General features: G+C 43.9%; 3 protein-coding genes across 4 annotated transcripts; 1 reads left to right on the top strand and 2 right to left on the bottom strand.

Annotated features, from left to right (window-relative positions):
* Positions 1–931: 931 nt before the first annotated feature.
* On the bottom strand, positions 932–9,210 carry LOC135543455 (complex I assembly factor TIMMDC1, mitochondrial-like). 2 transcript variants are annotated; one of them, XM_064970731.1, is made up of 8 exons: positions 9,141–9,210; positions 8,237–8,534; positions 7,798–7,963; positions 5,946–6,034; positions 5,717–5,784; positions 2,738–2,816; positions 1,442–1,552; positions 932–1,360 (listed from the first exon to the last, which is right to left on the bottom strand). In XM_064970731.1, exons 2-8 carry the CDS (start codon positions 8,503–8,505, stop codon positions 1,210–1,212), a joined length of 933 nt encoding a protein of 310 aa, XP_064826803.1. In that variant the 5' UTR covers positions 8,506–8,534; positions 9,141–9,210; the 3' UTR covers positions 932–1,209. The 2 variants fall into 2 exon arrangements, with proteins under 2 accessions (XP_064826803.1, XP_064826804.1); XM_064970732.1 differs by having other exon boundaries at positions 9,181–9,207.
* Positions 9,211–9,302: 92 nt separating this feature from the next.
* poglut1 (protein O-glucosyltransferase 1) lies at positions 9,303–14,808 on the bottom strand. The gene is made up of 10 exons (XM_064970730.1): positions 14,691–14,808; positions 13,597–13,693; positions 13,308–13,451; positions 12,947–13,082; positions 12,645–12,766; positions 12,393–12,552; positions 12,201–12,259; positions 11,560–11,727; positions 11,359–11,415; positions 9,303–11,211 (listed from the first exon to the last, which is right to left on the bottom strand). Exons 1-10 carry the CDS (start codon positions 14,764–14,766, stop codon positions 11,055–11,057), a joined length of 1,176 nt encoding a protein of 391 aa, XP_064826802.1. The 5' UTR covers positions 14,767–14,808; the 3' UTR covers positions 9,303–11,054.
* Positions 14,809–16,754: 1,946 nt separating this feature from the next.
* LOC135543042 (calsequestrin-2-like) lies at positions 16,755–25,913 on the top strand. The gene is made up of 11 exons (XM_064970144.1): positions 16,755–17,351; positions 20,696–20,780; positions 21,022–21,122; positions 22,904–23,012; positions 23,647–23,720; positions 23,838–23,968; positions 24,299–24,344; positions 24,446–24,500; positions 24,832–24,932; positions 25,050–25,124; positions 25,294–25,913. Exons 1-11 carry the CDS (start codon positions 17,115–17,117, stop codon positions 25,513–25,515), a joined length of 1,236 nt encoding a protein of 411 aa, XP_064826216.1. The 5' UTR covers positions 16,755–17,114; the 3' UTR covers positions 25,516–25,913.
* The last annotated feature ends 652 nt before the right edge of the window (positions 25,914–26,565 follow it).

Raw genomic sequence — 26,565 nt, 5'->3', positions numbered from 1 at the left:
GCTGTGTTGTTAACTAACGACTTGTCTCTCTTTCCAATCTCCTGGCTATTTGTTGTCAATCTGAGTCGCGCTCCGAGCCCCAGCTGTTAGTGTGCCACATCTTGTTTACAGCAGGGGCAGAGGCTATGTATGACCTAGTTGCTGCTGACAAGCCCAGGGGCCAACATTACAGGCCTACAAACAGACATGGAAACACACACAGATTGTAATTCGATTTTCATGTTTCTAGACACACGCCCCACTGTCATTAAGAAATAACAAAGCAGGTCAATTTCATGGTAACAGAATGCTGAGACTCCGATTTTTCAATTCTAAATGTTTTTTTTTTTTTTTTTACAAAAACGCATTTACTTGTACAGTGCAGACGCAAAGTTTGGTAACAGAATAATGGCACAAACAGCACAAACCGTCCTTCTGTTAACAAACTTTGCATTTGCACTGTTCTTCAAATAAACGTTTTTGTAAAATGTTCAATGGAAATTGTTAAAAGTCGTCCTTGTGCATAGTTTTATGGTTTAACTTTACAATCATTGGTTTTTGTTTGGCATACATTTTAAAGTGAAAAATCGAAGTCTCAGCATCATTACCATGGAATTGCCTAGCAGTCGGTTGCTTGATCAATTATCTGAACATAATGGCAATGTGACTGTCTTAACCTACACACTGGGCAGCAGGCAGCCTAGCGGTTCAGAGCGTTGGGACAGTAACCGAAAGGTCACTAGTTTGAATCCCGAGTTGACTAAGTGAAAAATCTGATGTGCGCTTGAACAAGACACAACCCTAATTGCTCCTGTAAGTTGCTCTGGGTAAGAGCGTCTGCTAAATGACTAACATGTAGTGCTTTTCCTCAGAGTTCTTCAAACCCACTGACTCTCAGCCTCATGTACTTTGCACACGTCATGACTAATTCAGTGAATTTCAGACTTGAAGATACTGTGTCATTATTGCCATTTATATTAAATATGTTGGAAATCATTTAAAAGTTCCAGACAAAGTAATCACATTTACAGTATAAATCATAATTCAGCATCAATACATATTTTGTTGAGCAAATAAGTAGGTCCTCTTTTGTATTCAACAGAACGTAGAATAGAGTAGTCGACATCAAAAGAAAACAGTATGTCCTCAGAGATGAGGAAAGTCTCACCCACCATTGTCTGTCTGTGAGGATGGCTATGATTGGTATCAGTTAGAGTATTTCAGCTGCTGTCAATGGCTGTCAGAGTCCTGGGCCACGCCCTCGTTCCGTGGTAAACTGAGCAGCTCCTGGATCTTCTGTATGTCCTGGTCTACATCCTGGATCCGCCCACTGCTGCTCAAATCACCAATCAGGTCATCCGTCAACTGCAAACGGGCACTCCTTGAGGGTGTAGGAAAAAGTGAGTGAATACTAGGAGTTAAAAAAAAAGTGTGTGTGTGTGTTGATGCCCATGGAATGTACCATTCCGCCAGTTTTAGTTCATACAGCTCTCTGCGCTCCCTCCTCCTCCTCTCCCGGACCGTTTCTCCCGCCAATCCCTGCATGGCGATGATCAGAGCTCCTGCCGGCACCCTGACAAGAGATGACATGAGCCGAGCTGACATCACCTTCATTCCAACATGTCAATGTTCTGCGTCACATTAAATTATGTCACTGTGGCCGTCACGTACTCTCAATAACCCTCAGACTGTTATACAATACAGAGAGTTTGGCCAACTTCAGAGCTGGACGCCATGTTGCTGCCTCTCTGAGCATTTAATTGTTTCACTCCTGAGTATCAATCAGGGTTTCATCTATCCAGGTTCCTGTTATCGACTACAGCTCTCATTCCAAACCCCCTAAACATAGCTTAGCATGAAGCGATGTGGTGGCTATCACTCACTTAGTAACCCGGCCCGCCCCTATCACCTCGTCCATGTGTCAGGACTATGAGGGAGGTAGGGGCAGACATTTGGAGCGTGATGTGTTATCTGATTAGCTGCCTGCTTTCATTTCTCCCTCCCCACTCCCCTGCACCTGGCTGAGGCTGTGGGTGCACCCGGGGCTGTTTGCACACATCAAACACACGGTCCAGGTGGCTGGGCACTGAGGCAGACATGGACAGCGCTCTGCTTCGCTCTGGAGACACAGCAACATGGCTTGAATGTTGGATCACATACACCCAGTCCATTACTACTCTAAAAACCTTCACTGACACATTAGATATACATACAAATCAAAGACTATGTGACAGACATGGAAGGGGGAAGACAGACAGGAGAGGAAAAGGAGGGAGACGACAGGTGAAGAGGAGAGGACAGAAGGGACTAGTGCAGCAGCGATGGAGGGAGCTGGATGGAGATGAAAAGATGGCGTAACAATGGGGTGGTAAAAATAGATGGGCAGCTGCTGCCTTGGCCTCTGTCCCTGCTCTACTGCCCAAAACACAGCCCTCTGCAACGCACATGAGTCCCTCTGGCACCGAGCGCATGGCTAGGGGGAGGGAGGGGGGCTGGAGGGTTGTGAGAGGAGGAAAGGGTGCAGCTGGGAAGCAGAGGGGTTGCAGGGAGGGGGCGCAGCTGGCAGCCAGAGACATACTTCTGACATCCTTCAGGCTTCATAGTTCATATTGTACCATACTGCAGGGCAAGCCCGGACTATCTGGCTCCCTCAAACTACTCCTCATACCTCTTCACCACTGTCAACACTATTAGTCCAGGTAACCACTTTGTTCAAAACCAGCCCGTTATTTTGCCACTTAAAACCCTCATATCTCACCCCATGGTTGCTCCTATGGCCGTGCCTGCCACCAGTCCCCCGAGACCCAGGTTCAGCCTGAATAGGCCTCCTGTCACAGCTGCTCAAACCCACACAGGCAGGAATGTCATACACACACATTTACAATAATCACACTTACTGTGCCTTCAGAAAGTATTTATACCCCTTGACTTTTTCAACATTTTGTTGTGTTACAGCCTGAATTCAAAATAAAATAAAATCTCTCACCCATCTACACACAATGCCCAATAATGACAAAGTGAAAACATGTTTTTATGAATTAGCAAATGTATTGAAAATTAAATACTGAAATGACTCATTTACATAAGTATTTACACGCTTGAGCCAATACTTTGTAGAAGCACCATTGGTGGCGATTACAGCTATGAGTCGCGTTGAAAAACAGCTCCTATCTCAAGGCCATCAGACTGTTAAACAGCCACCACTAACATTGAGTGGCTGCTGCCAACACAATGACACTGACTCAACTCCAGCCACTTTAATAATGGGAATTGATGGGAAATGATGTAAATATATCACTAGCCACTTTAAACAATGCTACCTTATATAATGTTACTTACCCTACATTATTCATCTCATATGCATACGTATATACTGTACTCTATATCATCGACTGCATCCTTATGTAATACATGTATCACTAGCCACTTTAACTATGCCACTTTGTTTACATACTCATCTCATATGTATATACTGTACTCGATACCATCTACTGTATCTTGCCTATGCTGCTCTGTACCATCACTCATTCATATATCCTTATGTACATATTCTTTATCCCCTTACACTGTGTATAAGACAGTAGTTTAGGAATTGTTAGTTAGATTACTTGTTGGTTATTACTGCATTGTCGGAACTAGAAGCACAAGCATTTCGCTACACTCGCATTAACATCTGCTAACCATGTGTATGTGACAAATAAAATTTGATTTGATTGATTTGATTAGATTTTGGGTATGTCTGTATCAGCTTTGTACATCTGAATTTGGGGATTTTCTCCCATTCTTCCTTGCAGATGTTTTCAAGGATTTGCATGTATGTCTCCATTCATTGTTCCCTCTAGCCTTACCAGTCTCCCAAGTCCCTGCTGCTGAAAAGCATTCCCATAGCATGATGCTGCCACTACCATGCTTCACAGTAGGGATGGTGTTAGATGGGTGATGAGCTGTGCCTGGTTTTCTCCAGACATAACGTTTTTGCATTCAGGTCAAAGAGTTAATTTTCTGTCTCATCAGACCACATAATCTTTTGCCTTATGCTCAGTCTTTCACATGTCCTTCTGCAAACTCCAAGCTTTCATCTGACTTCTCAGGAGTGCCTTCTGTCTGGCCACTCTCTCATAAAACCCAGATTTCCCAATAGAGACCACTGTGCTCTTGGAAATGATCAAAACTCTAGAAATTGTTTTATACCCTTCCCCAGATATAGGCCTGATCACAATTCTATCTCGGAGATCTACAGACAGTTCCTTGGACTTCATGGTATTGATTCTGCTCTGACAAACACGGTCAACTGTGGGACCTTATTAAGACTGGTGTGTTTCTTTCTAAATCATGTCCAAACAATTGAATTGGCCACAGGTGGACTCCAATCAAGTTGTAATAACATCTCAAGGATGATCAAAGGAAATGGGATGCACCTGAGCTCAATTTGAAGTGTCATAGCAGCAGGGTGTGAATATGTATGTAAATTAGATGTTTTTCATTTTCAACAAATTAGCTGAAATTTCTAAAATGGGGGACAAAAAAAATCTATTCAAATCAATTTTAATTCCGTAGAGCTCAGAGACAGGATTGTGATTTGGAAAGGCACACATCTGTCTATATAAGCCAAAAATCCAAAAACCAAGCCATGAGGTCAAAAGAAATTGTCCGTAGAGCTCCAAGACAGGATTGTGTCGAGGCACAGATCTGGGGAAGGGTACCAAAACATTTCTTCCGCATTGAAGGTCCCCAAGAACACATTGGCCTCCAATTTTAAATGGAAGAAGTTTGGAACCACCAAGACTCTTCCAAGAGCTGGCCGACTGGCCAAACTGAATAATCGGGGGAGAAGCGCCTTGGTCAGGGAGGTGATCAAGAAGCCAATGGTCACTTTGACAGAGCTCCATAGTTCCTCTGTGGAGATGGGAGAACCTTCCAGAAGGACAACCATCTCTGCAGCATTCAGGCCTTTATGGTAGAGTGGCCAGATGGAAGCCACTCCTCAGTTAAAGGCACATGATAGCCCATTTGGAGTTTGCGAGCATCATGCTGTGGGGATGTTTTTCAGCGGCAGGGACTGGGAGACAAGTCAGGATCGAGGCAAAGATGAATGGAGCAAAGTACAGAGAGATCCTTGATGAAAACCTGCTCCAGAACGCTCAGGACCTCGGACTGGGGCAAAGGTTCAACTTCCAACAGGACAACAAGGTTCAACTTCCAACAGGACAACAACCCTAAGCACACAGCCAAGACAATGCAAGAGTGGCTTTGGGACAAGTCTCTGAATGTCCGAGTGGCCTGGACTTGAACCCGATCAAACATCTCTGGAGAGACCTGGAAATAGCTGTGCAGTGACGCTACCCATCCAACCTGACAGAGCTTGAGAGGATCTGCAGAGAAAAATGGGAGAAACTCCCCAAATACAGGTGTGCCAAGTTTTTTAGCATCATACCCAAGAAGACTCAAGGCTGTAATTGCTGCCAAAAGTGCTTCAACAAAGTACTGAGTAAAGGGTCTGAATACTTATGTAAATGTGATATTTCTGTTTTCACTTTGTTATTGTGTGTAGAGAAAAAAAAGTAATACTCTTTAGAATAAGGCTGTAACTTAAAATGTGGAAAAAGTCAAGGGGTCTGAATACTTTCCTTAAGCACTGTATACGTCTTACAAATTATTACTGTGAAGTAGTTGAATAAGTGTGGGTGTGTATAATACATTGAGGTATCCTCTCCATTTGGGTGTTGAAGTAACTCACCTCCTGCTGCTGCGTAGTGGCTGAGGGTATACTTATCTCTGTACACAGACAGGCCTGTGCTCACAGTGCTGACAGAACAGAACAGAACAGAACAGGACAGACAGACAGACAGACAGAGAGAGAGAGAGAGAGTTAATCAACTAATGTCACTCAACACAGGAGAACAAACTAATATAGTGGCCACACAGGAAAGAGTCCCATACTGAATAGTCATGTAGACATTGTTTACTTGAATAATGTGACGAAGGCTGCCACTCTCCAGCTCCACCTCCAGCCATACCTCACAAAGCCCCGGATGGCTGCGTTATGGGCAGAACGCTGGGGGAGAACAACGACAACACAAAGCCTCCATCAACACAAGACAAACATTTGTTTTTAAATTGACAGACAGACAATGTGCTTTTGCTGCACTTGGGAAAATGTATACAGAAGCACTGACATCGTATTGCATGTATGCATGTACAGTGGGGAGAACAAGTATTTGATACACTACCGATTTTGCAGGTTTTCCTACTTACAAAGCATGTAGAGGTCTATCATTTTTATTATAGGTGCACTTCGACTGTGAGAGACGGAATCTAAAACAAAAATCCAGACAATCACATTATGATTTTTAAGTAATTAATTTACATTTTATTGCATGACATAAGTATTTGATCACCTACCAACCAGTAAGAATTCCAGCTCTCACAGACCTGTTATGTTTTTCTTTAAGAATCCCTCCTGTTCTCCACTCATTACCTGTATTAACTGCACCTGTTTGAACTCGTTACCTGTATAAAAGACACCTGTCCACACACTCAATCAAACCTCTCCACAATGGCCAAGACCAGAGAGCTGTGTAAGGACATCAGGAATAAAATTGTAGACCTGCACAAGGCTGAGATGGGCTACAGGACAATAGGCAAGCAGTTTGGTGAGAAGGCAACAACTGTTGGTGCAATTATTAGAAAATGGAAGAAGTTCAAGATGACGATCAATCACCCTCGGTCTGGGGCTCCATGCAAGATCTCACCTCGTGGGGCATCAATGATCATGAGGAAGGTGAGGGATCAGCCCAGAACTACACGGCAGGACCAGGTCAATGACCTGAAGAGAGCTGAGACCACAGTCTCAAAGAAAACCATTAGTAACACACTACGCCGTCATGGATTAATATCCTGCAGCACACGCAAGATCCCCCTGCTCAAGCCAGCGCATGTCCAGGCCCGTCTGAAGTTTGCCAATGACCATCTGGATGATCCAGAGGAGGAATGGGAGAAGGTCATGTGGTCTGATGAGACAAAAATAGAGCTTTTTGGTCTAAACTCCACTCGCCGTGTTAGGAGGAAGAAGAAGGATGAGTACAACCCCAAGAACACCATCCCGACCGTGAAGCATGGAGGTGGAAACATTGTTCTTTGGGGATGCTTTTCTGCAAAGGGGACAGGACGACTGCACCGTATTGAGGGGAGGATGGATGGGGCCAAGTATCGTGAGATCTTGGCCAACAACCTCCTTCCCTCATTAAGGGCATTGAAGTTGGGCATGACAACAACCTGAAACACACAGCCAGGGCAACTAAGGAGTGGCTCCGTAAGAAGCATCTCAAGGTCCTGGAGTGGCCTAGCCTGTCTCCAGGCCTGAACCCAATAGAAAATCTTTGGAGGGAGCTGAAAGTCCGTATTGCCCAGCGATAGCCCCGAAACCTGAAGGATCTGGAGAAGGTCTGTATGGAAGAGTGGGCCAAAATCCCTGCTGCAGTGTGTGCAATCCTGGTCAAGAACTACAGGAAATGTGTGATCTCTGTAATTGCAAACAAAGGTTTCTGTACCAAATATTAAGTTCTGCTTTTCTAATGTATCAAATACTTATGTCATGCAATAAAATGCAAATTAATTACTTAAAAATCATATAATGTGATTTTCTGGATATATGTTTTAGATTCCGTCTCTCACAGTTGAAGTGTACCTATGATAAAAATTACAGACCTCTACATGCTTTGTAAGTTGGAAAACCTGCAAAATCGGCAGTGTATCAAATACTTGTTCTCCCCACTGTATGTAATGGCCTGCTGTTAATTCACAACCGCAGACACTCACCACAGCTTCCACCCGGCTGTGGTATATCTCAGCCTGGTGTAGCTGGATGTACCTCTCCCTGGCGTGCCGGGCGGCGGGCAGCCCTCCGTAGATCATGCCGGCCAAGGCGGCAGATAAGGTACTCTTCACCACGCTGGAGAGCTCCTCGGGATACTTCTGCATTTCACTGGGAGAACAGGGAAGGGGTGTATAAACAGGCTTTAAAATCAAACAGAGCATTTTTTAGACAGACAATGTATGAAGCCCTGTAAGGCAAGTGATGGCAATGCTACACTAGAAGTCTGGAACCTTCTAAACTAACTGGAACCTTCTAAACTAAGTGCAGGCTAGAAAACTCATCTGCTGCACAGGTAGGAAATGGGGAGCGCTCCCCGATGGTGATGGGTTTACTCAGCTAAGCCACAGACAATAGAAGAGAGGTGTCATGGTCATAACTTACTCCCTGTCAAAGAGATCCTTGATGCGGTCCCATCCAGTGTCTGGGAACTCTGGCTTGCCCACGAGGCTGGGCAGGGGGGAGGGGATCTGTACCGGGGCAGGCGCCACACTGTCAGCTGCATGGACCCTGGGGAGGAGGCGGCCCAGGGAGGGCATGGCTAGCTGGAGGAGACCCCCCAGTGGTCTGGTGCAGTGGGTGCCCTGGGGGGCAGAGGCTGCCTGCTGACATGGGGCTGGGGACGCCCCGGGCCGTTCAGGAGGATGCATCATGAACGCTTCACCAGCAATGGGAGCTGGATCTGAGAATGCATGGCCAGGAGCTAGGATGTTACACTTATGTTACAGCTAATCCTTCTGCTAAATAAATGCCTCTTAGGCAGAGGAATCGAGAGAAAATGGACAAAACCCAAACAGTGCAACAGCTGTTTTAATACCGCATCTGACATTACATAGTCATTAGTGTACATTAACTTTAACATTGCTGGAACATTGATAAATACGGTCTACATCGGCTGGAAATGACCAGGCTAGCTACAATCAGCTGTTATGACATATAGGTCAACAACACCCAAGGTAAAGATGACCACTTTACGTAGCTATCGTATGAAGCAGACTGAACGACAATAGAGATGTTACGTTTGCGTTCAAGTGGAGCAGGTGAGGTGACACGGTTACCAAAGACGGTACATGTCTTTACCATAACTTCACGTTTTCAAAGCATCTTGTTCCATGCGATGACGCAGAGGTAAGGGGATTCATCATGCTAGCTAACGTTAGCTGTGAATGCGAATTTATTCAACAGTTCCGTGCTTTGTCAAGCACAGCCTATTATTTGTCTAACGTAGCTAAGCATAGTTATATCGCAGACCACGTTTGAACGATTAAGTTGTTTACTGAGTATTTACCAATTTCTTCTGAAATGTCCTTGTAGTTTGTCTTTCCTACCTGCTTCTGATTTCCACCGGTACACCCCTGAACTGCTAGTTAGTAAATTAAACCTATTTGGTTGGAGAGCACCCCCTTCAGGTGGAGGACCAAACATACACATTCATTGGAGACCATTGTGAATTTACTTGAGATTTGAATGGTTTATTACGGAGTTAAAAATGATGCATTCGATATAAAAATGTAAAATGTAAGGAAACAAAACATTGACAAAAGGCAGTTATTGCATCATATCATAGTCATTGTGTTTCAAGCCAAAAAGTAGCATCAATTACTAATAATTAAAAAGCCCAACAGATAAACCAAAACTATTCCACAAATTCTGCAGGTGAATCAACCTGCCCATGATAGTACAATCTCTGTGCATACAATACTCTGACTAAGCATGAAGATCACATATGTTTTGAACACAAGCTGAACATAGTTTGGCATTGCACCTCGTACTCTTTGGTCAAGACAATACACAGTGCAAAGTACCATACATACATGTCACAGCTGTAGAATCAGAGAACTAACACATACATTCTACAATGGGAATACTTGAACATATTAAACATTTCAGTACCATTGTGGCTTATACTCATCTTTTCCAAGGCAGGTCCAACTAAAGTAGTGTAGTGAGTGGGTTTGACATGTCATTCTACATTAATGAATCATGTTCTATTGGCACTTGGTGTTGAGTGTAGTTATTTAATGCTTAATATGTAGTATTTCAAGCTACATCGTATCTCTACAGTATATGGCAATGGTAGTGTATTGTTCTTCTTAAACAGAGGCAACACTGAGGTGAGGAGTGTTTTGTTTGTGTTTGTAGTTGAATGGACCACTGGCAATAAAATGGAAGACGTAAGTATCAACTCCTGAGCAGCATACAGGGCTTCTGTCACACACTAGAGGGCAGTAAGGGAAAGCACATGGAAAATGGCCTTTTAGGTGTAATTTCCCAGAATCAACCAATTTCATTGATTTTTCACACAATTTCAGTGTGAGGTGAGATAACTGATTTCGCCTAATAGCAAACGCTATCAATCTCTTTATAAATCCTCTACCCTAAGTTCCTTTCGAGGCATAAAGTCGCTGATATTTTGAGCATGGAAAGACTAAATACCATGCCTGGGTTCAAATACATGTGTATTTGATCATTTGTTACGTAAATACAGAGAAAATAAAGTATTTTCCAAAAATGTGGCCCGAATCAACTACTTTTATTGGAATTATTTGAAAGTACTGTATTTTCAGAGAGGTTGGGTTAAATGCATTAAACACATTTCAGTTGAATGCATTCAGTTGTACAACTGACTATATATTCCCTTTCCCTTTCAAATACTAATTTCAACATCAAAAAATTGAATGCCCAGGCATTCAATTTTTTTATGTTGAAATTAGTATGCATGAGATTGTATTTGAGTATTTCCAAATACATTCCAATACTTGTCTTTTCAAATAAAAAATATCTAAATAATTACTTCAATATATTTGAAAGTAATTATAATACCCTAAACAGTGTTTGAACCCAGGTCTGCTAAATACAAACTGTAAACTGTGTGAGAACCAATATATATAGTATCCTACTCTCTCTGTGTGCTAATCCCAATGGTAATTTCAATCCCAAATAGCTGCTTTCTTCTTATAGCATTTTTCATCTCCTAAATCTTCTATAACACAATACTTTAAAAGGGTACTCCATTACATCTAACCCTATGAAGAATCTATGGGGAGACCACAGCATAAATGTTAAGACCAGCAATTCCTAATTCTAAGACCAGCATTAGGGACATTATTTAGCAGTGTGATCTGCCGCTATCTATTGACTGGAGCTGCCTTCATATAGTCCATACAGAGTGACACACACCACCCCCCCCCCCCCGGCTCGGTCACAGTTCTGTCCTCCCATGCTTGTGGATGACCTGATTGTAGTTAGTCTTCCTCTTGAGTTTGTACTTGAGCAGCCCCCCGAACTCAGTGAGGAGTCTCTCCCAGTAACACGACACGTCCTCCATCCTCAGGTGGTCCAGGATGAACCGCTGACCCCTGGAGGCAGAGGTTGGTGAGCTAACATAAGTCAACAATATCAATAGTCTGGTTATTTAGCATGCTACTGTACAAGCTGTGAGAAAGCAGACAGGTAATGTAACCAGTCTAAAGCCATTTTTTCTAGTTCACAACCCAGCTTGTTACCTAACGGCAATCTCTTGAGCGATGTCATCGTTTTCTTTCACAAACTGTAGCAGTTCCCTGGAAAGACAGAAAAGGGGGACATCACTATAGATATAACAGAGAACATTCAGACATTAAACAAACCACATATTCCACTTTACTACCCATGGAGCAGGTTAACAGTTGAACAGTTATGATACACAGCCAAGCCAGACAGGTCACCTGAGGTCAGAGAGGTCCTGTTTGACAGGGATGTAGTGTACCCAGGGCAGCAGCTGGGGATAGAAGAACTCCAGCCACTCCTCCCCTACATGGAAGACCAGAGAGCCACACAGGAACAGGTGCTTGAGGCGGAAGCTGGCCGCCACGCCCCGGAAGTTGAACAGATACCTGAGAGGTTAGAGGTCAGATGATGAGGTAGGAATTGTGGTGGAAATCACACTGTGTGTACAGGGTAAGGAAAAAGTTACCCTATCCTTGGTAGTCTGCAACAGGTGTGGCCACAACGGTGAGTTTATGATTTGGAGCCCTGGCCTGACCTGCAAACGTAACGGATGCTGACAATGCACACCTGTAGTGTTTTATTCCATAGCTGAAGGTTTAAAAATAAATAACCAGGGTTAATTAACAGACCTTTGAAACTGGTAATGGAAGTTTCCCTCTCAACTCATGAAAACAAGGTCCATGTTCTCTCAGTCAATCTAAAAATCTCTGAAGCTAAAAACATTTTTTTAAATTAGTCTAATTTTATCCAGGCTGACCTGGAAAGTGTCAGAGTGAAGCCACATCTATGCACTTGATGTAAAACATTGTAAACACAAAACACAGCGCAATGCAATTCCACCATAATCTCTTGTTCTTACTTGTATTGACAGTGCTCCACCAGGGGAATCTCCTGAGCTGGTGGTCTCCCTAGTGTGTCCTAATAAATAAAAAAGAAGAGGCTATTGAACAGTTGTTGATATTGCGGTTGAAAAACATAGCACTGCTCTCAAGGCATTCAAGACACTGTCACACAGCCACACAGACATTTGCATTGGTAGTTCCAGACGGACCTTCTCAGACTTCCAGGCCTGGTTCTTTGTGTACTCCGCATCCACCAGGTCTGGAGCCTCTCTGGACAGAAGGACAAGGGGGTCCCTCTCAGGACTCGTCCTGGATCCTCTGAAGAATCCTCTGGACTCTTTCCTCTTCCAGGGCCACTGTGCTGCCGATCTAACAGTGTGTTTGTGAATAACATGGAAAATGATCTGGTAGTATAAATAAAATACAAATGTTTCCTTTCACCACAAGGAGGTCAAACCTACTTTTTAATGTCATCCCTCATGAGGTCCCATCGTCCTAGTCCAGTGGGATATATGGGCCATACCGCCGGGCCCCCCTCCCAAAACGTCCATGCAGGATACATGATGTCCTGGTAGTCAGCAGTCTAAATGCACACAAAACACTTTCATTTTACACACACAAATGCCATCACATTGGACAACTCTCTTTCACTACTTCCAACAAATATATATACATTTACAAAAGTAAAAACATGTCTAAATAACATAAACAAGCAACACTTTTGTGTGCGTGTGATGAGGACATGCATGGTTGCAGAGCTGACCTTACTGAAAGACAGGACAGGCAGGATAGGCTGCACCCAGCCTGGCACCTGAGGGTAGTCCCGCACGTTCACCACCATCTCCACATCTGGCAACTTGTCAATTACCTGCAGGATGAAGTGCTCCACCCCACTACACCTAAACCAATCAGAGAGACAGACAGCTGAGACATGATGACTATCATATTAACTAGCTCGCTACTGATATAGGCCTAAAGATAACAAATGTTACTAAATGATCGACCACTAATTAATGGACCACATTGATCATACAAAAACCAGGGTCTGACTTCTAAGCTTGATGAGAAACACACACAAACTCAGATGTGTTTCACAGACTAATTGTAATGTTTTGTTTCCTCACCTGGCTGGGAACATACAGTTCTGTTCCCGATACAGTTTACCATTAATGATTTGGTAGTGGGTGCCCACACCACGACGAAGCGTGTCCGCCATGAGCTCCTCAGACACTCCCTCTCTGAAGGGTCGTAGGTCATCATTCAAGACACTGGATGGATTGAGGACAATGGAGAGAGAATGAAGGATCTGCTCTAAAAAAGGCAACCAACGGCTTTTTGTTAAAAAGCTGAAACCCTTTTGTATAGCAATACGGTTCTCATAAGGAGCAACATCGGTTCTCCTGCATGTATTACCTGAGATGGCAACTGCAGTTGTATGGGCTGCAAGGCTTGTAAAGTTGCGTGGCTTTGGTGATCTTTTCAAGGTATATCTGCCACCTGCCACCATTACCTAATAAAACAGAGCTTGTTAGGCAAAGATCATGCACTTCCTGGACTACTGAAATACAGATCAGTGTGCATGATTTTTTACACACTGAAAGACCGTGGCAAAGGATAATTACACTGCATTGGGTTGTACATATGGGATAAGCAAGCTGCACACTAGTATTTAGAAGAGACTGAGGTCAGGAAAGAAAATCTGGTCTAAGAGCATTTACTATTTTTCTGTACATAAATCTGAGACACTCCATTTCGTATATGTTACGAATGTTACGAATTGCAATTCATATATGTTACGTATTCCAATTAGTTGTTGCTAACATTACCTAGGTAGCTAACATTAGCTAGGTGGTTAACTTCAGCTAGCGGTTAGAGTTACGGTTAAGAGTTAGCGTCAGCTAACATTTTAAGTAGTTACAAAGTAGCTAAAAAGTAGTTGCAAAGTTGCCAATTAGCTAAAATTGACCATGAATAGATTCGAACACGCAACTACCACACTCCTTTCCTTTTTACTTTAAGTGACCTTCTGTCTTATGTAACCATACCAAACGTAACATACTGTATTTTACTAATTTAGTATGTCAGATTTACATTTACTATGTTACATCTAGTCTATGAGACCAGGCTTGGAAAGGTTAAATGTCAGATAATCCGACCCTAACGTTACTACAACTCTGACAGACCTGTTGCATTACATTAACTAACCGTAACTAAAGTGACAACTTCAGCAACACAGTTATATAAAATTCCTTCTTTAAAGGGGTGCATTGGGAAAACTCTGTATCCAATATTGTATTAAGATTTCTGCCCCCCCCAAAAAAAAATATATATATATATTATTTCGCATGCAACCAGTTGGTTCTACTTGCAAGCTAACTTAGTTTGTTAGCTAACGTTAACTGGGCTAGCTAGCTAGGATGAATGGGAACCCCTGAGAATAATTCGGTCATGCAATTTGCCCAGCACAGACCTGCAAAAATGTACATATTCCATATCTTTATTGTTACCTGATCCGGCCACGCTGAAATCAACTCCACAAAACTGTAAAATTAGAAGAGGGATCAAGAGCCACGGCAGCTTCATTTTCTTCGCTTAGACAGTTAGCGATGACTGATGCTTGGTCAGCCTCTAGTTTGGTCTGAAAACCCTTACCGTAATTACAGGTATTGACGTATCTTTACCGTAATATTGGGACCGTTTTTTTGTGTGTTCTGTCAGCCTGGTCTGATAGACGAGATGTAACATAGTAAACGTAAATCCGAGACCCCCAAATTCGTATGATATGTTATGTTTGGTATAGTTACATAAAACAGGTTACTTAAAGCTACAATATGTAATTTCTTGGGAGACCTGACCAAATCTTTAGTTTAGTTTTTGCATATTTTACTTTCGGTTTTGTACACCAGTTTCAAACAGCTGTAAATACATAAACTGAAATTAGGCGAACAATTATAATTTTAGCAACCAAGTGATGGCAGAGCGATTTCTGCATAGTGCATCTTTAAAGAAGCTCTATGCAGAAATCACTCTTCCATTTCCTGGTTGTTAAATTCTAATAGTTTGCCTAATCTCATCACGGATAACTTTAGCATTTTAGAAACTTTGCAAATACTTACTACTTTTTAGCTACTTTGCAACAACTTATCATGTTAGCTAACCCTAACTTTAACCTTTTAACCTAACTCCTAACCCTGACCTTACTCCTAACCTTAATGCCTAACCCTAACCCCTAGCCTAGCTAACGTTAGCCACATAGCTTACGTTAGCCACAACAAATTGGTATTCGTAACATGTCATACGTTTTACACATTCGTAACATATTGTACGAATTGCAATTCTGAACATATCATATGAAATGGATGATGGACATCCACAAATTAATACATACCATAAGAAATGTAACATATCATTTCTACATGGCAGAAAAACAGATTTATTTTTACAATGTTACATGTAGCTCTGAGTCCAGGTTGGTTCTGTACATTGCTTCTTTTTGTTTCATTGTAAAGAGGCCTCAATCTGCTGCTCATTAGATTTGAATTTGATCAAACACAAAACGCATTCAGTCACAGTTATGTACACACCCTCGTTCAATGCTGTTAGTCCCCCTGACAAATGTAGGACACAGACATATTACATTTGTAAACGTTTCTCTCGTGTCTTCAATGGCATTGTAAGTGTTATTTTGGCCCTCTCTACCCAGCCTTGGAGCTACATTACACAATGAACAAATCAGTATTCATTAAGCTCATCATCCATGGAAACACACTGTTAGTCTGGGTACCAGTCTGTTAAGATATCATTCCACTCCTTGCCATTTGGCACGAAGTACAAGGATCGGAATGTTAGCTAAACACACTGTGGCTTCCTTAGCACAAACAGTGGCTTGTGTGAGGGCAATGATTACATTTCCTTCACATTGTAAATCAGGCTTTATACCTATTATTCTTTAAACACCCTACTGTATAAGGATAACATGCATGCTGTAACAGCACTTCACATTACTGAAAACACACTCCTTCCAAAAATAATGGTGAACCCTCTCACTCCAGATCCACTTCTCTCCTCTGCCCCACATCCCAACTCCTTGGCCATTCCCCCAGAGATGTTTCATCATGTCAGGCGCTGATAGACAGACAGTGGAAACCCCCTGGGGTTCTCCTATCTATCTATCCGTCCTCTTTTCCGCAGCCCAACAGTTATTTTAAGCCCAGAAACAACTGGCCTCATAAAAAGGCCCCAAAAGTGCAATAGAGAGGGGGTCACTTGCTATTTTATTGTGAGCTTTCCACTCTGCCAAAGCTCCCTGGATTCACTTTTGGGGACTTTTTTTAACCACAGTGTGAGGCAGTCAAGAAAGAGAAAGAGAGAGAGAGAGAGAGAGAGAGAGAGAGAGAGAGAGGGAGAGAGAGAGAACGAGGAGAGAGAGAGAGAGAGAGAGAGAGAGAGAGAGAGAGAGAGAGAGAGAGAGAGAGAGAGAGAGAGAGAGAGAGAGAGAGAGAGAGAGAGAGAGAGAGAGAGAGAGAGAGAGAGAGAGAGAGAGAGAGAGAGAGAGAGAGAGAGAGAGAGAGAGAGAGAGAGAGAGAGAGGGGGAAAGAGAGAGAACGAGGAGAGAGAGAGAGGCAGAAAGAGAAAGAGAGAGAAGGAAAGAGAGAGAACGAGGAAGGAAAAGAGAGAGAGGCAGAAAGAGAACTAGAGAGAGTGAGGAAGAGAGAAAGAGAGAGTGAAATAATACAACCAGGGCGAACAACAATTCTACTCTTGCTTGTTATTTTCAAAACTTTATTTTTCTGTTTCTTTACTGGTGCAAATTGGTGGCTAGTACTGGCTACTATCCATTGAAGTCTCAAGGGTTATAGTTCTGTATAGTTTCTGCTGCTTCTTCCAGTTCCCACTCATTGTCCATTAGTGGACATTTCCCTCTAAGAAAGATGCAGCTCTTCTGGCTGTCTCTGTTGCCCTGTCTGTACGTGACCTCTCTGTGCTCTGCAGAGCAGGGACTGGAGTTCCCCAGCTTTGACGGGAAGGACCGCGTTCTGCACATCAACGAACGCAACTACAAGAAGGCTCTCAAGATGTTTGACATGCTGTGCCTACTCTACCATGAACCGCAGCCGGCTCACAAAGGCAGGCAGAAGCAGCTTCAGATGACTGAGCTTGTGCTGGAGGTAAGAGGGGGAGAGGGGGAAGAGGAGATGAGGTGAGAGTGGAGGAGAGAGGGGGGAAGGTTGTGCAGGGATGTTCAGATGCTACAGGTCAGCCAACAGGTGCCAACATTCCTTGTCTGAGGGTCAGTGCTATCAGGGATCCTTGGGATGTCCCTACCCCCCATTGAAGTTTAAATTTAAAATGGTTAAGGTTAAGGGTTATGGTTATGTTTATGGTTAGGGTTTAGGGTTCAGACATTCCAAGGATCCCGGATAGTAGAGGTTTCCTGGTAAGCAAGGTCAATAAGGTTGTGAATAGGATTATGGGATTATTATTCGACCCCAAGACAAAATGCGTAGAGCACAGACAAAAGGTCATTTTAACAGATGAGGATGTGGATATGTAGAGCTTTAAGGCTTAATGGTAATCACAGTGAATTTATACATTTCATTTGATAATTGACACGGTAGATATATTACACATCCTAGTTCCTTAGATACGTCTTTGTAAAAGCACCTGTTTGTTCCCAAGGTCGGCATCGTCTTTCCATCACATTCAGGCTGGTTGATTTTACATGTCTTCCCTCGCTGAAGTTAACCGTCTGTCACTTCAACTCCGGTGACATCATAAATAGAGTTGACATCTTTATGCGCCACCAGGACATTTTAAATGAGGATTGCTGGACACTGGGGACAAGAGAAATAAGTTCTGTGCCTGGACAGCAGATATATGACCATTTGAGAAGCCTTCGTAACACAAAGATTTGATGTCAAAGATCAGTCAAAGCCAAATGTTTAAGCCAAATAGCACTTCAAACACACATACCTTTCTGACACTGAAGCTTATCTGTTACAACAAGTCATGAGACAGAACAGACTAAACCTAGAATAATATCTTATTTCCCTTTTCCATACTTGATAAACATGTCAAAATCATTCCACGGAGGGCCGAGTGTCTGCGAGTTTTTGCTCCACCCTTGTACCTGATTGATGAATTAAGGTCACTAATTAGTAAGGAACTCCCCTCACCTGGTTGTCTAGGTCTTAATTGAAAGGAAAAAACGAAAACCCTTAGACACTCGGCCCTCCGTGGAATGAGTTTGACACCCCTGACCTAAAGAGTGAACTCTACAGGTTATATTGCTGTCATTTACCAAAGGTTGATGGGTAGTTTCAGAGAGAGCATTACCTGGTTTCTCTTGTAGAACAGAGCAATATCATACCATCAGAACGTGATGAGTATGTATATTCCCAGGACTGTTTCTAGGTCAGTTTATAATTATAATTTATACAGTGCATTCGGAAATTATTCAGACCCCTGGAGTTTTTCCACTTTCGTTACATTACAGCCTTATTCTGAAATGGATTAAATGAAAAAAATGTTCAATCTACACACAATACCCCATAATGACAATGTGAAAACAGGTTTTCAGACATTTTTGCTCATTTCTTAAAAATATAAAACAGAAACACCTTATTTACATAAGTTTTCAGACCCTTTGCTATGAGACTCGAACTTGAGCTCAGGTGCATCCTGTTTCAATTGGTCATCCTTGAGATGTTTCTACAACTTGGTTGGAGTCCATCTGTGGAAAATTCAATTGATTGGACATGATTTGGAAAGGCACACAAGGTTCCATAGTTGGTCCCACAGTTGACAGTGCATGTCAGAGCAAAAACTAAGACAATATTATTTTCGAGGCACAGATCTTGGGAAGGGTACCAAAAACAGCAGCATTGAAGATCCTCAAGAACACAGCGGCCTCCATCATTCTTAAATGGAAGAAGTTTGGAACCACCAAGATTTTCCCTAGAGCTGGCCGCCTGGCCAAACTGAGCAATATGGGGAGAAGGGCCTTGGTCAGGAAGGTGACCAAGAACCCGATGGTCACTCTGACAGAGTTCCTCTGTGGAGATGGGATAGCCTTCCAGAAGGACAACTATCTCTGCAGCACTCCACCAATCAGGCCTTTATGGTAGAGTGGCCAGACAGATGTCACTCCTCAGTAAAAGGCACATGACAGCCTGCTTGGAGTTTGCCAAAAGGCACCTAAAGGACTCTCAGACCATGAGACACAAGATTCTCTTGTCTGATGAAACCAAGATTGAATTCTTTGGTCTGAATGCCAAGCGTAACGTCTGGAGGAAATCTGTCACCATCCGTACGGTGAAGCATGGCGGTGGCAGCATCATGCTGTGGGGGAAAGATGAACGGAACAAAATACAGAGATCCTTGAAGAAAACCTGCTCCAGAGCGCTCAGGACCTCAGACTGGGGGCGAAGGTTCACCTTCCAACAGGACAACGATCCTAAGCACACAGCCAAGACAACGCAGGAATGGCTTGGTCTCTGAATGTCCTTAAGTGGCCCAGCCAGAGCCCGATCTTGAACCTAATCTAACATCTCTGGAGATACTTGAAAATAGTTGTGCAGCGACACTCCTCATCCAACCTGACAGAGCTTGAGAAGATCTGCAGAGAAGAATGGGAAAAACTCCCCAAATACAGGTGTGCCAAGCTTTTGCTTCATACCCAAGAAGACTCAAGGCTGAAGGTGCTTCAATAAAGTACTGAGTAAAGGGTCTGAATACTTATGTAAATGTGATATTTCAGTTGTTTTTTTAATACATTTGCAAAAATGTCTAAACCTGTTTTTGCTTTGCCATTATGGGGCATTGTGTGTAGATTGATGAGGGGAAAACCGATTTAATCCGTTTTAGAATAAAGCTGTAACCTAACAAAATGTGGACAAAGACAAGGGGTCTGAATACTCTCCGAATGCACTGTAACTACTTAATTGGCTCAGAATACATTAACTAGCTAATGAAAGAGGCTCCATTGCTTCTTGTGACAGTATAGATGCATACTAAACAGTTGCCTAACTATTTGCAAACATCTGTCTTTCAGAAAGTTAGAAGTACCCACCCCAGTCACAACAAAACCTCAGTCAAACTCCACTTTAGCCCTCTGCAGTGCAGTGGGAGTTCGGAGGCCTTTGTTCCTCTCTGAGGATGTGTTCTCTGAACAGTAAACAGTGCTGACACTTACAAAGGAGTTTCTCCCACAGTCAGTCCACAGGGTGCTCTCCTCTATGACCTTGGTGATCAAAGCTGTGTAGACAAAGACAGCACTGGCTGCTGTTGCTAGCCCAAATTCCAAGCATCAGGGAGAGAGGAAGTTGAGTTTGAAAGCAGGTTATATATTTCTATTTCCCACAGTGGACTAATACAATGCTGCATTTTTATAATAATTGAGGTGGATACTAAGGAAATAAGTGCCTACAACACCCCAAACAACACATTGTTGCTACATTGTTGAAATACCAAGTTGGCTGATGACAAATGTTGTGTTTTGGTAAATCCGCAGCTGACTGCACAGGTCCTGGAGGACAAGGACATTGGCTTTGGGATGGTCGACTCCCAGAAGGACGCCAAAGTTGCCAAGAAACTGGGTACGTCGTAATTAGTCATATATACTGTAGGTCCCAGTGTGATTCCTGGTCAGGTCACATGGTCAGACAAACCCCTGGTCACAAAACACAAATATGGAAACAAGGCTTCTGAACTATTCCTTTACATCAAAAATATCAAAATGCCATAACCTCTACAAAATAAGTATTTGTCAAGGCCTGTTTTCCAGTTGGCACTCAGTCACCAATGCTTCCTGAATCCTACTTTCCTCTGGGCCCTCAGGTTTGGAGGAGGAGGGCAGTCTGTACATCTTCAAGGACGACCGTGTGATTGAGTTTGACGGGGAATTCTCAGCAGACACCCTGGTGGAATTCCTGCTGGATGTGAGTAGGATCAAAGGGGAGGGAAGAGGAAGGTAGGAGAGAGGGAAGAGGGAGGGAGGAGAGAGAGGGAAGAGGGAGGTAGGAGAGAGGGAAGAGGGAGGAGAGAGAGGGGAGAGGAAGGTAGGAGAGAACGGGAAGAGGGAGGGAGGAGAGAGAGGGGAGAGGAAGGGAGGAGAGAGAGGGGAGAGGGAGGGAGGAGAGAGAGGGGAGAGGAAGGTAGGAGAGAGGGAAGAGGGAGGGAGGAGAGAGAGGGGAGAGGAAGGTAGGAGATAGGGAAGAGGGAGGGAGTAGAGAGAGGGAAGAGGGAGGGAGGAGAGAGGGAAGAGGGAGGGAGGAGAGAGAGGGGAGAGGAAGGTAGGAGAGAGAGGGAAGAGGGAGGGAGGAGAGAGGGGAGAGGAAGATAGGAGAGAGGGAAGAGGGAGGGAGGAGAGAGAGGGGAGAGGAAGGTAGGAGAGAGGGAAGAGGGAGTGAGGAGAGAGAGGGAAGAGGGAGTGAGGAGAGAGAGGGAAGAGGGAGGTAGGAGAGAGGGAAGAGGGAGGGAGGAGAGAGAGGGAAGATGGAGGTAGGAGAGACGGAAGAGGGAGGGAGAAGAGAGAGGGAAGAGGGAGGTAGGAGAGAGGGAAGAGGGAGGGAGGAGAGAGAGGGAAGAGGGAGGGAGGAGAGAGAGAGGGAAGAGGGAGGAGGAGGAGGAGAGGGAGAGAGGAGAGGGAGGAGGAGAGAGAGAGGGGAGAGGAAGGGAGGAGAGAGAGGGGAGAGGGAGGGAGAGAGAGAGGGGAGAGGAAGGTAGGGAGAGGGAAGAGGGAGGGAGGGAGAGAGAGGGGAGAGGGAAGAGGGAGTGAGAGGGAAGAGGGAGGAGGAGAGAGAGAGAGGGGAGAGGAAGGTAGGAGAGAGGGAAGAGGGAGGGAGGAGAGAGAGGGGAGAGGAAGGTAGGAGAGAGGGAAGAGGGAGTGAGGAGAGAGAGGGAAGAGGGAGTGAGGAGAGAGAGGGAAGAGGGAGGTAGGAGAGAGGGAAGAGGGAGGGAGGAGAGAGAGGGGGAGAGGAAGGTAGGAAAGAGTGGGAAGAGGGAGGTAGGAGAGAGGGAAGAGGGACGGAGGAGAGAGAGAGAGGGAAGAGGGAGGTAGGAGAGAGGGAAGAGGGGGGGAGGAGAGAGAGGGAAGAGGGAGGTAGGAGAGAGGGAAGAGGGAGGTAGGAGAGAGGGAAGAGGGAGGGAGGAGAGAGAGGGAAGAGGGAGGAAGGAGAGAGGGAAGAGGGAGGGACGAGAAAGAGGGAAGAGGGAGGTAGGAGAGAGGGAAGAGGGAGCTGGGACATGGGAGAGAGAGGTAAGAGGAAGGCGGAAGAGAGAAGGAAGAGGGACATGTCTCTTCCTCCACTGTAAGAGGGATATAACCACAGTGGGAGAAGACTTCCTAGCTCATCATGTTATACAAAATGAACAGCCTCTGCCTTGTTAGATGAGATGTAAATGCTGCAATGTAATGCAAGGCTCAGCTCCCCCTTGTCTTTCCTGGGGGGGAAAACATAGTAAGTGTTTGAAGGAATGTTGTAACTGGTAAATATAGCTGTTGGTGTAGAGTTTGAAGGGAGTAGAGAGCAAACACGATGAATTAATAAAAGATAAATGCAAGGAATAAACTTGCATTGCTCGTGTACGGTACAAACAATGTCTTTTGCCTAATACAAGTGGCAACTTTTCTGTTATTAAAGGCAACTCAATCATCACAGCCCACTCTCTCCCACTGTGTTAATGAATGGCCATGCTGTTGTGCTCCTCTGCCCCCTAGGTGTTGGAGGACCCAGTGGAACTCATCAGTAACCCTATGGAACTGAGGGCCTTTGAGAGGATGGAGGAAGACATACGTCTCATTGGTTACTTCAAGGGAGAGGACTCATGTGAGTCTGTGTATGCCTCAGCATGCATTATGGGACGGCCTGTTCACACGAGTCAAACAAGTGAATTGTGTGAACAACTGTTGTTCCTGCCCTATACTCCCCAGAAGCTCACTACTCCACATAGGACCTAATCGAGGCAAATAGCCGTTAAGCCAGATGCTAAAAAAGACACTTTGCTCTGTGCTGATCTACACTCCTTCTTGCCTCCTGAGAGGCTTTTAATAGCTTCTAGTTCTCTGTCTAATAGGTCGAGAGCAATTATAGACAGTGCTGCTCCAAAGAAGAAATCCAGACACGAGAGAAGGGAAGATAAAATCTCATATTTGACAGAGGCATGATGCAGCTTTTATTAGGAAAAATCCTATTTCGGAGAGAAGATTGTAGGTCCTGCGGCCGTGACCTTGGGGCTTATCGAGAGGATAGCCTGGCGCCTCAGAGGCTGGATGTAAAATGGTTCTGTTACTGAGGAGGAGGAGGAGGAGGGAGAGATTACGCTGGGAAATTGAAATTGAATGTCAACCCTTGTTTTCCTGATCACATAGTTTTCTGAAGGAAGATGAGTTTTGAATGCAATCCTGCCAAACTGTAATCTGTTTCTTTCTCTCTCTCTCTTCCTCTTCTTCCATTCTATCAGACTACAAGGCGTTCCAGGAGGCCTCAGAGCGGTTTCAGCCCTACATCAAGTTCTTCGCCACATTCGACAAAGCTGTAAGTAGAGTACACTCCACAAACCTGAGTCAAGTCAAACCCGTGTGCGTGTAGACAGTATCGAGGTCCGTTTCGAAACAACATCAGTGATGACTAAGTATGTGTGTTGTGATGCAGACGGCGAAGCACCTTTCTCTGAAGATGAACGAGGTGAACTTCTATGAGCCCTTCATGGAGGAACCAGCCATCCTCCCTGGCAGGCAACTCTCAGAGATGGAGATAGTGGAGTTTGTCCACCAACACAAAAGGTAACCCGAAAAAAGATTTCCTTTCAGGGATCGAACACACCAATAGCGTTTGCCTGCCGAGAGTGAACCCTGTGCAAACCGATTTTACATGTAGAATCACGTGAAAACGTTGTCAGTCAGACTTCACTGAACGATCGGTAGATGAACAGGAGATCCACATTCAATGCGACCCTTGAGTTCCGTGGTTCTAACTTCTCCCATTGGTGCAGATCATTAGAATCCAGTCATTTTTCATGTCGTCCCTGTTATTAGTCCTTATCTCATATGGATGACCCAGTTTACTGTTGGATATTCTTGAAATGTTGTGTGGCGGCGGTCTGTCTTCCGCAGGGCGACTCTGAGAAAGTTGCGTGCAGAGGACATGTTTGAGACGTGGGTGAGTTACCTACAGTGTCACTGTACCTCTCCCAGAGAAAATGGAATTATACTGGTGGTATTATATGTGTAACCTTTACAAATTCAACGTCCCTTTCCCAGGAGGATGACTTGGATGGGATCCACATTGTAGCCTTTGCTGAGGAGGAAGACCCTGGTTTGTTGATCTTTATTTTCTCATTTTTAAAGCTGGAATCCTTAAATGGTGAAACTGCAACATCCGTTTGGGATGTGACAACAACAAAGAAGCCACTGAAAACAACAGACACGTCCCCCCACCAAACAGAACAGAAGAACATATACTCCAATATTCTCGACACACCTCTCCTCCATTTTGTCCACGAAACAAAAACAATAACAAAGGTGCTGGGGGCGGACAGTGGCGCTGTTTCCCCTAATGCGGATCCCATATTTAACACAGTACATGGATAGACACACAAATGGGTGTGTACAAATATCTCTAAGCTGTCCATCTGTGATTTCTCCAGATGGTTATGAGTTCCTGGAGATCCTGAAAGACGTGGCCAGAGACAACACCAACAACCCTGAGCTCAGTATAGTGTGGATAGACCCTGATGACTTCCCACTGGTATGACCTCTGACCCCACACACACCATCATACGGTATATGATAACCTATTTCATCTGGTGTGATTGTTCAGCTTCATAAACTGCACCAATGGTTTGTGTCTGTCTCCCCGATCCAGCTGACCACATACTGGGAGAAGACCTTCAAGGTGAACCTGTTTAAGCCTCAGATTGGAGTTGTGAACGTGACAGACGTAAGTTGAGCTCTCCTTTAACTTAAGTTGTGTTCCACCTGTTGGTTCAACGTAATGGTAAGATAATATCTGTGGACATCTCGTGACAATAGACTCTGTATGGCCTCTTGAGCCGAAGACAAAATTGAATTGGATGATTGTGGTTGAACTTTGACCCCCACTGTGGCAGGCGGACAGTGTCTGGCTGGACATGTCCAACGATGAAGACCTGCCCACAGCTGAGGAACTGGAGGACTGGATAGAAGACGTGCTGTCTGGGAAGGTCAACACTGAGGATGACGATGATGTGAAGGATGATTATGATTATGACGGGGTTGACAGGGAGGATAGGCACCATGGTGACGATCACGAGGACCATGGAGACTATGATGGCCATGATGACAGTGGCTAACCTGCAGTCCAGCAGAGATTTCATGGGTTATGTTTTATTGAACAGTCTGGTATTTTATCTTGTATTTTCATGGAAATTGTAGGGTGAAATGATAGTTGCATGAGAATGATCTAATAGTAAACGCTTGGTTTCTTTGGGATGTATTTAAATAAGTACACGTATAGCCTTTACTGCTTGATACCAGGTAGTTATCTGTAGTGTTCAGTTCTTTGTACTAGAAGCACTAAAATAACCAATTGTTACCATGCAATTTCTCAGACCATAGCACGTAAATACTTAATTTGACTGTGAAATAACCTGCAACATCAGTACATCATATAATTACTTTTTACATTTTCTAAATAAAAGCTAAAGCTTCTTTATGGCGGAGGATTTTAAAGGTAAAGGTTCTTATGAGACCAGGTTGTGCTGTCTTGATTCCATAAATACTTGATTGTATAACTATGTGATACTGTATGAATAAATGTAATGTAACCTAAAGGTTTTGGGTGTGTGTATGCGTGTGATGTGTGTGTACCGGTGGAGGCTGGTGGGAGGAGCTATAAGAGGACGGACTCATTTTAATGGCTGGAATGGAATTAATGAAATGGTATCAAACATACAGAAACCACGTTTGACTCCGTTCCATTTATTCCATTCCAGCCATTAAAATAAGTCCGTCCTCTTATAGCTCCTCCCACCAGCCTCCACTGGTGTGTACGTGCAGTGGTGGAAAATGCTAAAGTAAAAATACTTTAAAGTACTACTTAAGTTGTTTTTTGAGGTACATCACTACTTCACTACATTCCTAAAGAAAATAATGTCTTTTATACATTTTTCATGACACCCAAAAGTACTCATAACATTTTGAATGCTTAGCAGGAGAGGAAAATGGTCCAATTCAGGCACTTATCAAAAGAACATCCCTGGTCATCCCTACTGTCTCTGATCTGGCGGACTCACAAAACACACATGCTTCATTTGTAAAGGATGTCTGAGTGTTGGAGTGTGCCCCTGGCTATCCGTAAATTCAAAAAACAAGAAAATGGTGCCATTTGGTTTGCTTAATAT

The sequence above is a fragment of the Oncorhynchus masou genome, chromosome 7, assembly GCF_036934945.1.
Source record: "Oncorhynchus masou masou isolate Uvic2021 chromosome 7, UVic_Omas_1.1, whole genome shotgun sequence".
Taxonomy (NCBI): Eukaryota; Metazoa; Chordata; class Actinopteri; order Salmoniformes; family Salmonidae; genus Oncorhynchus; species Oncorhynchus masou.
Note: the sequence above shows the minus strand (reverse complement) of the source record. Positions and strands in the feature narration are given on the sequence as shown.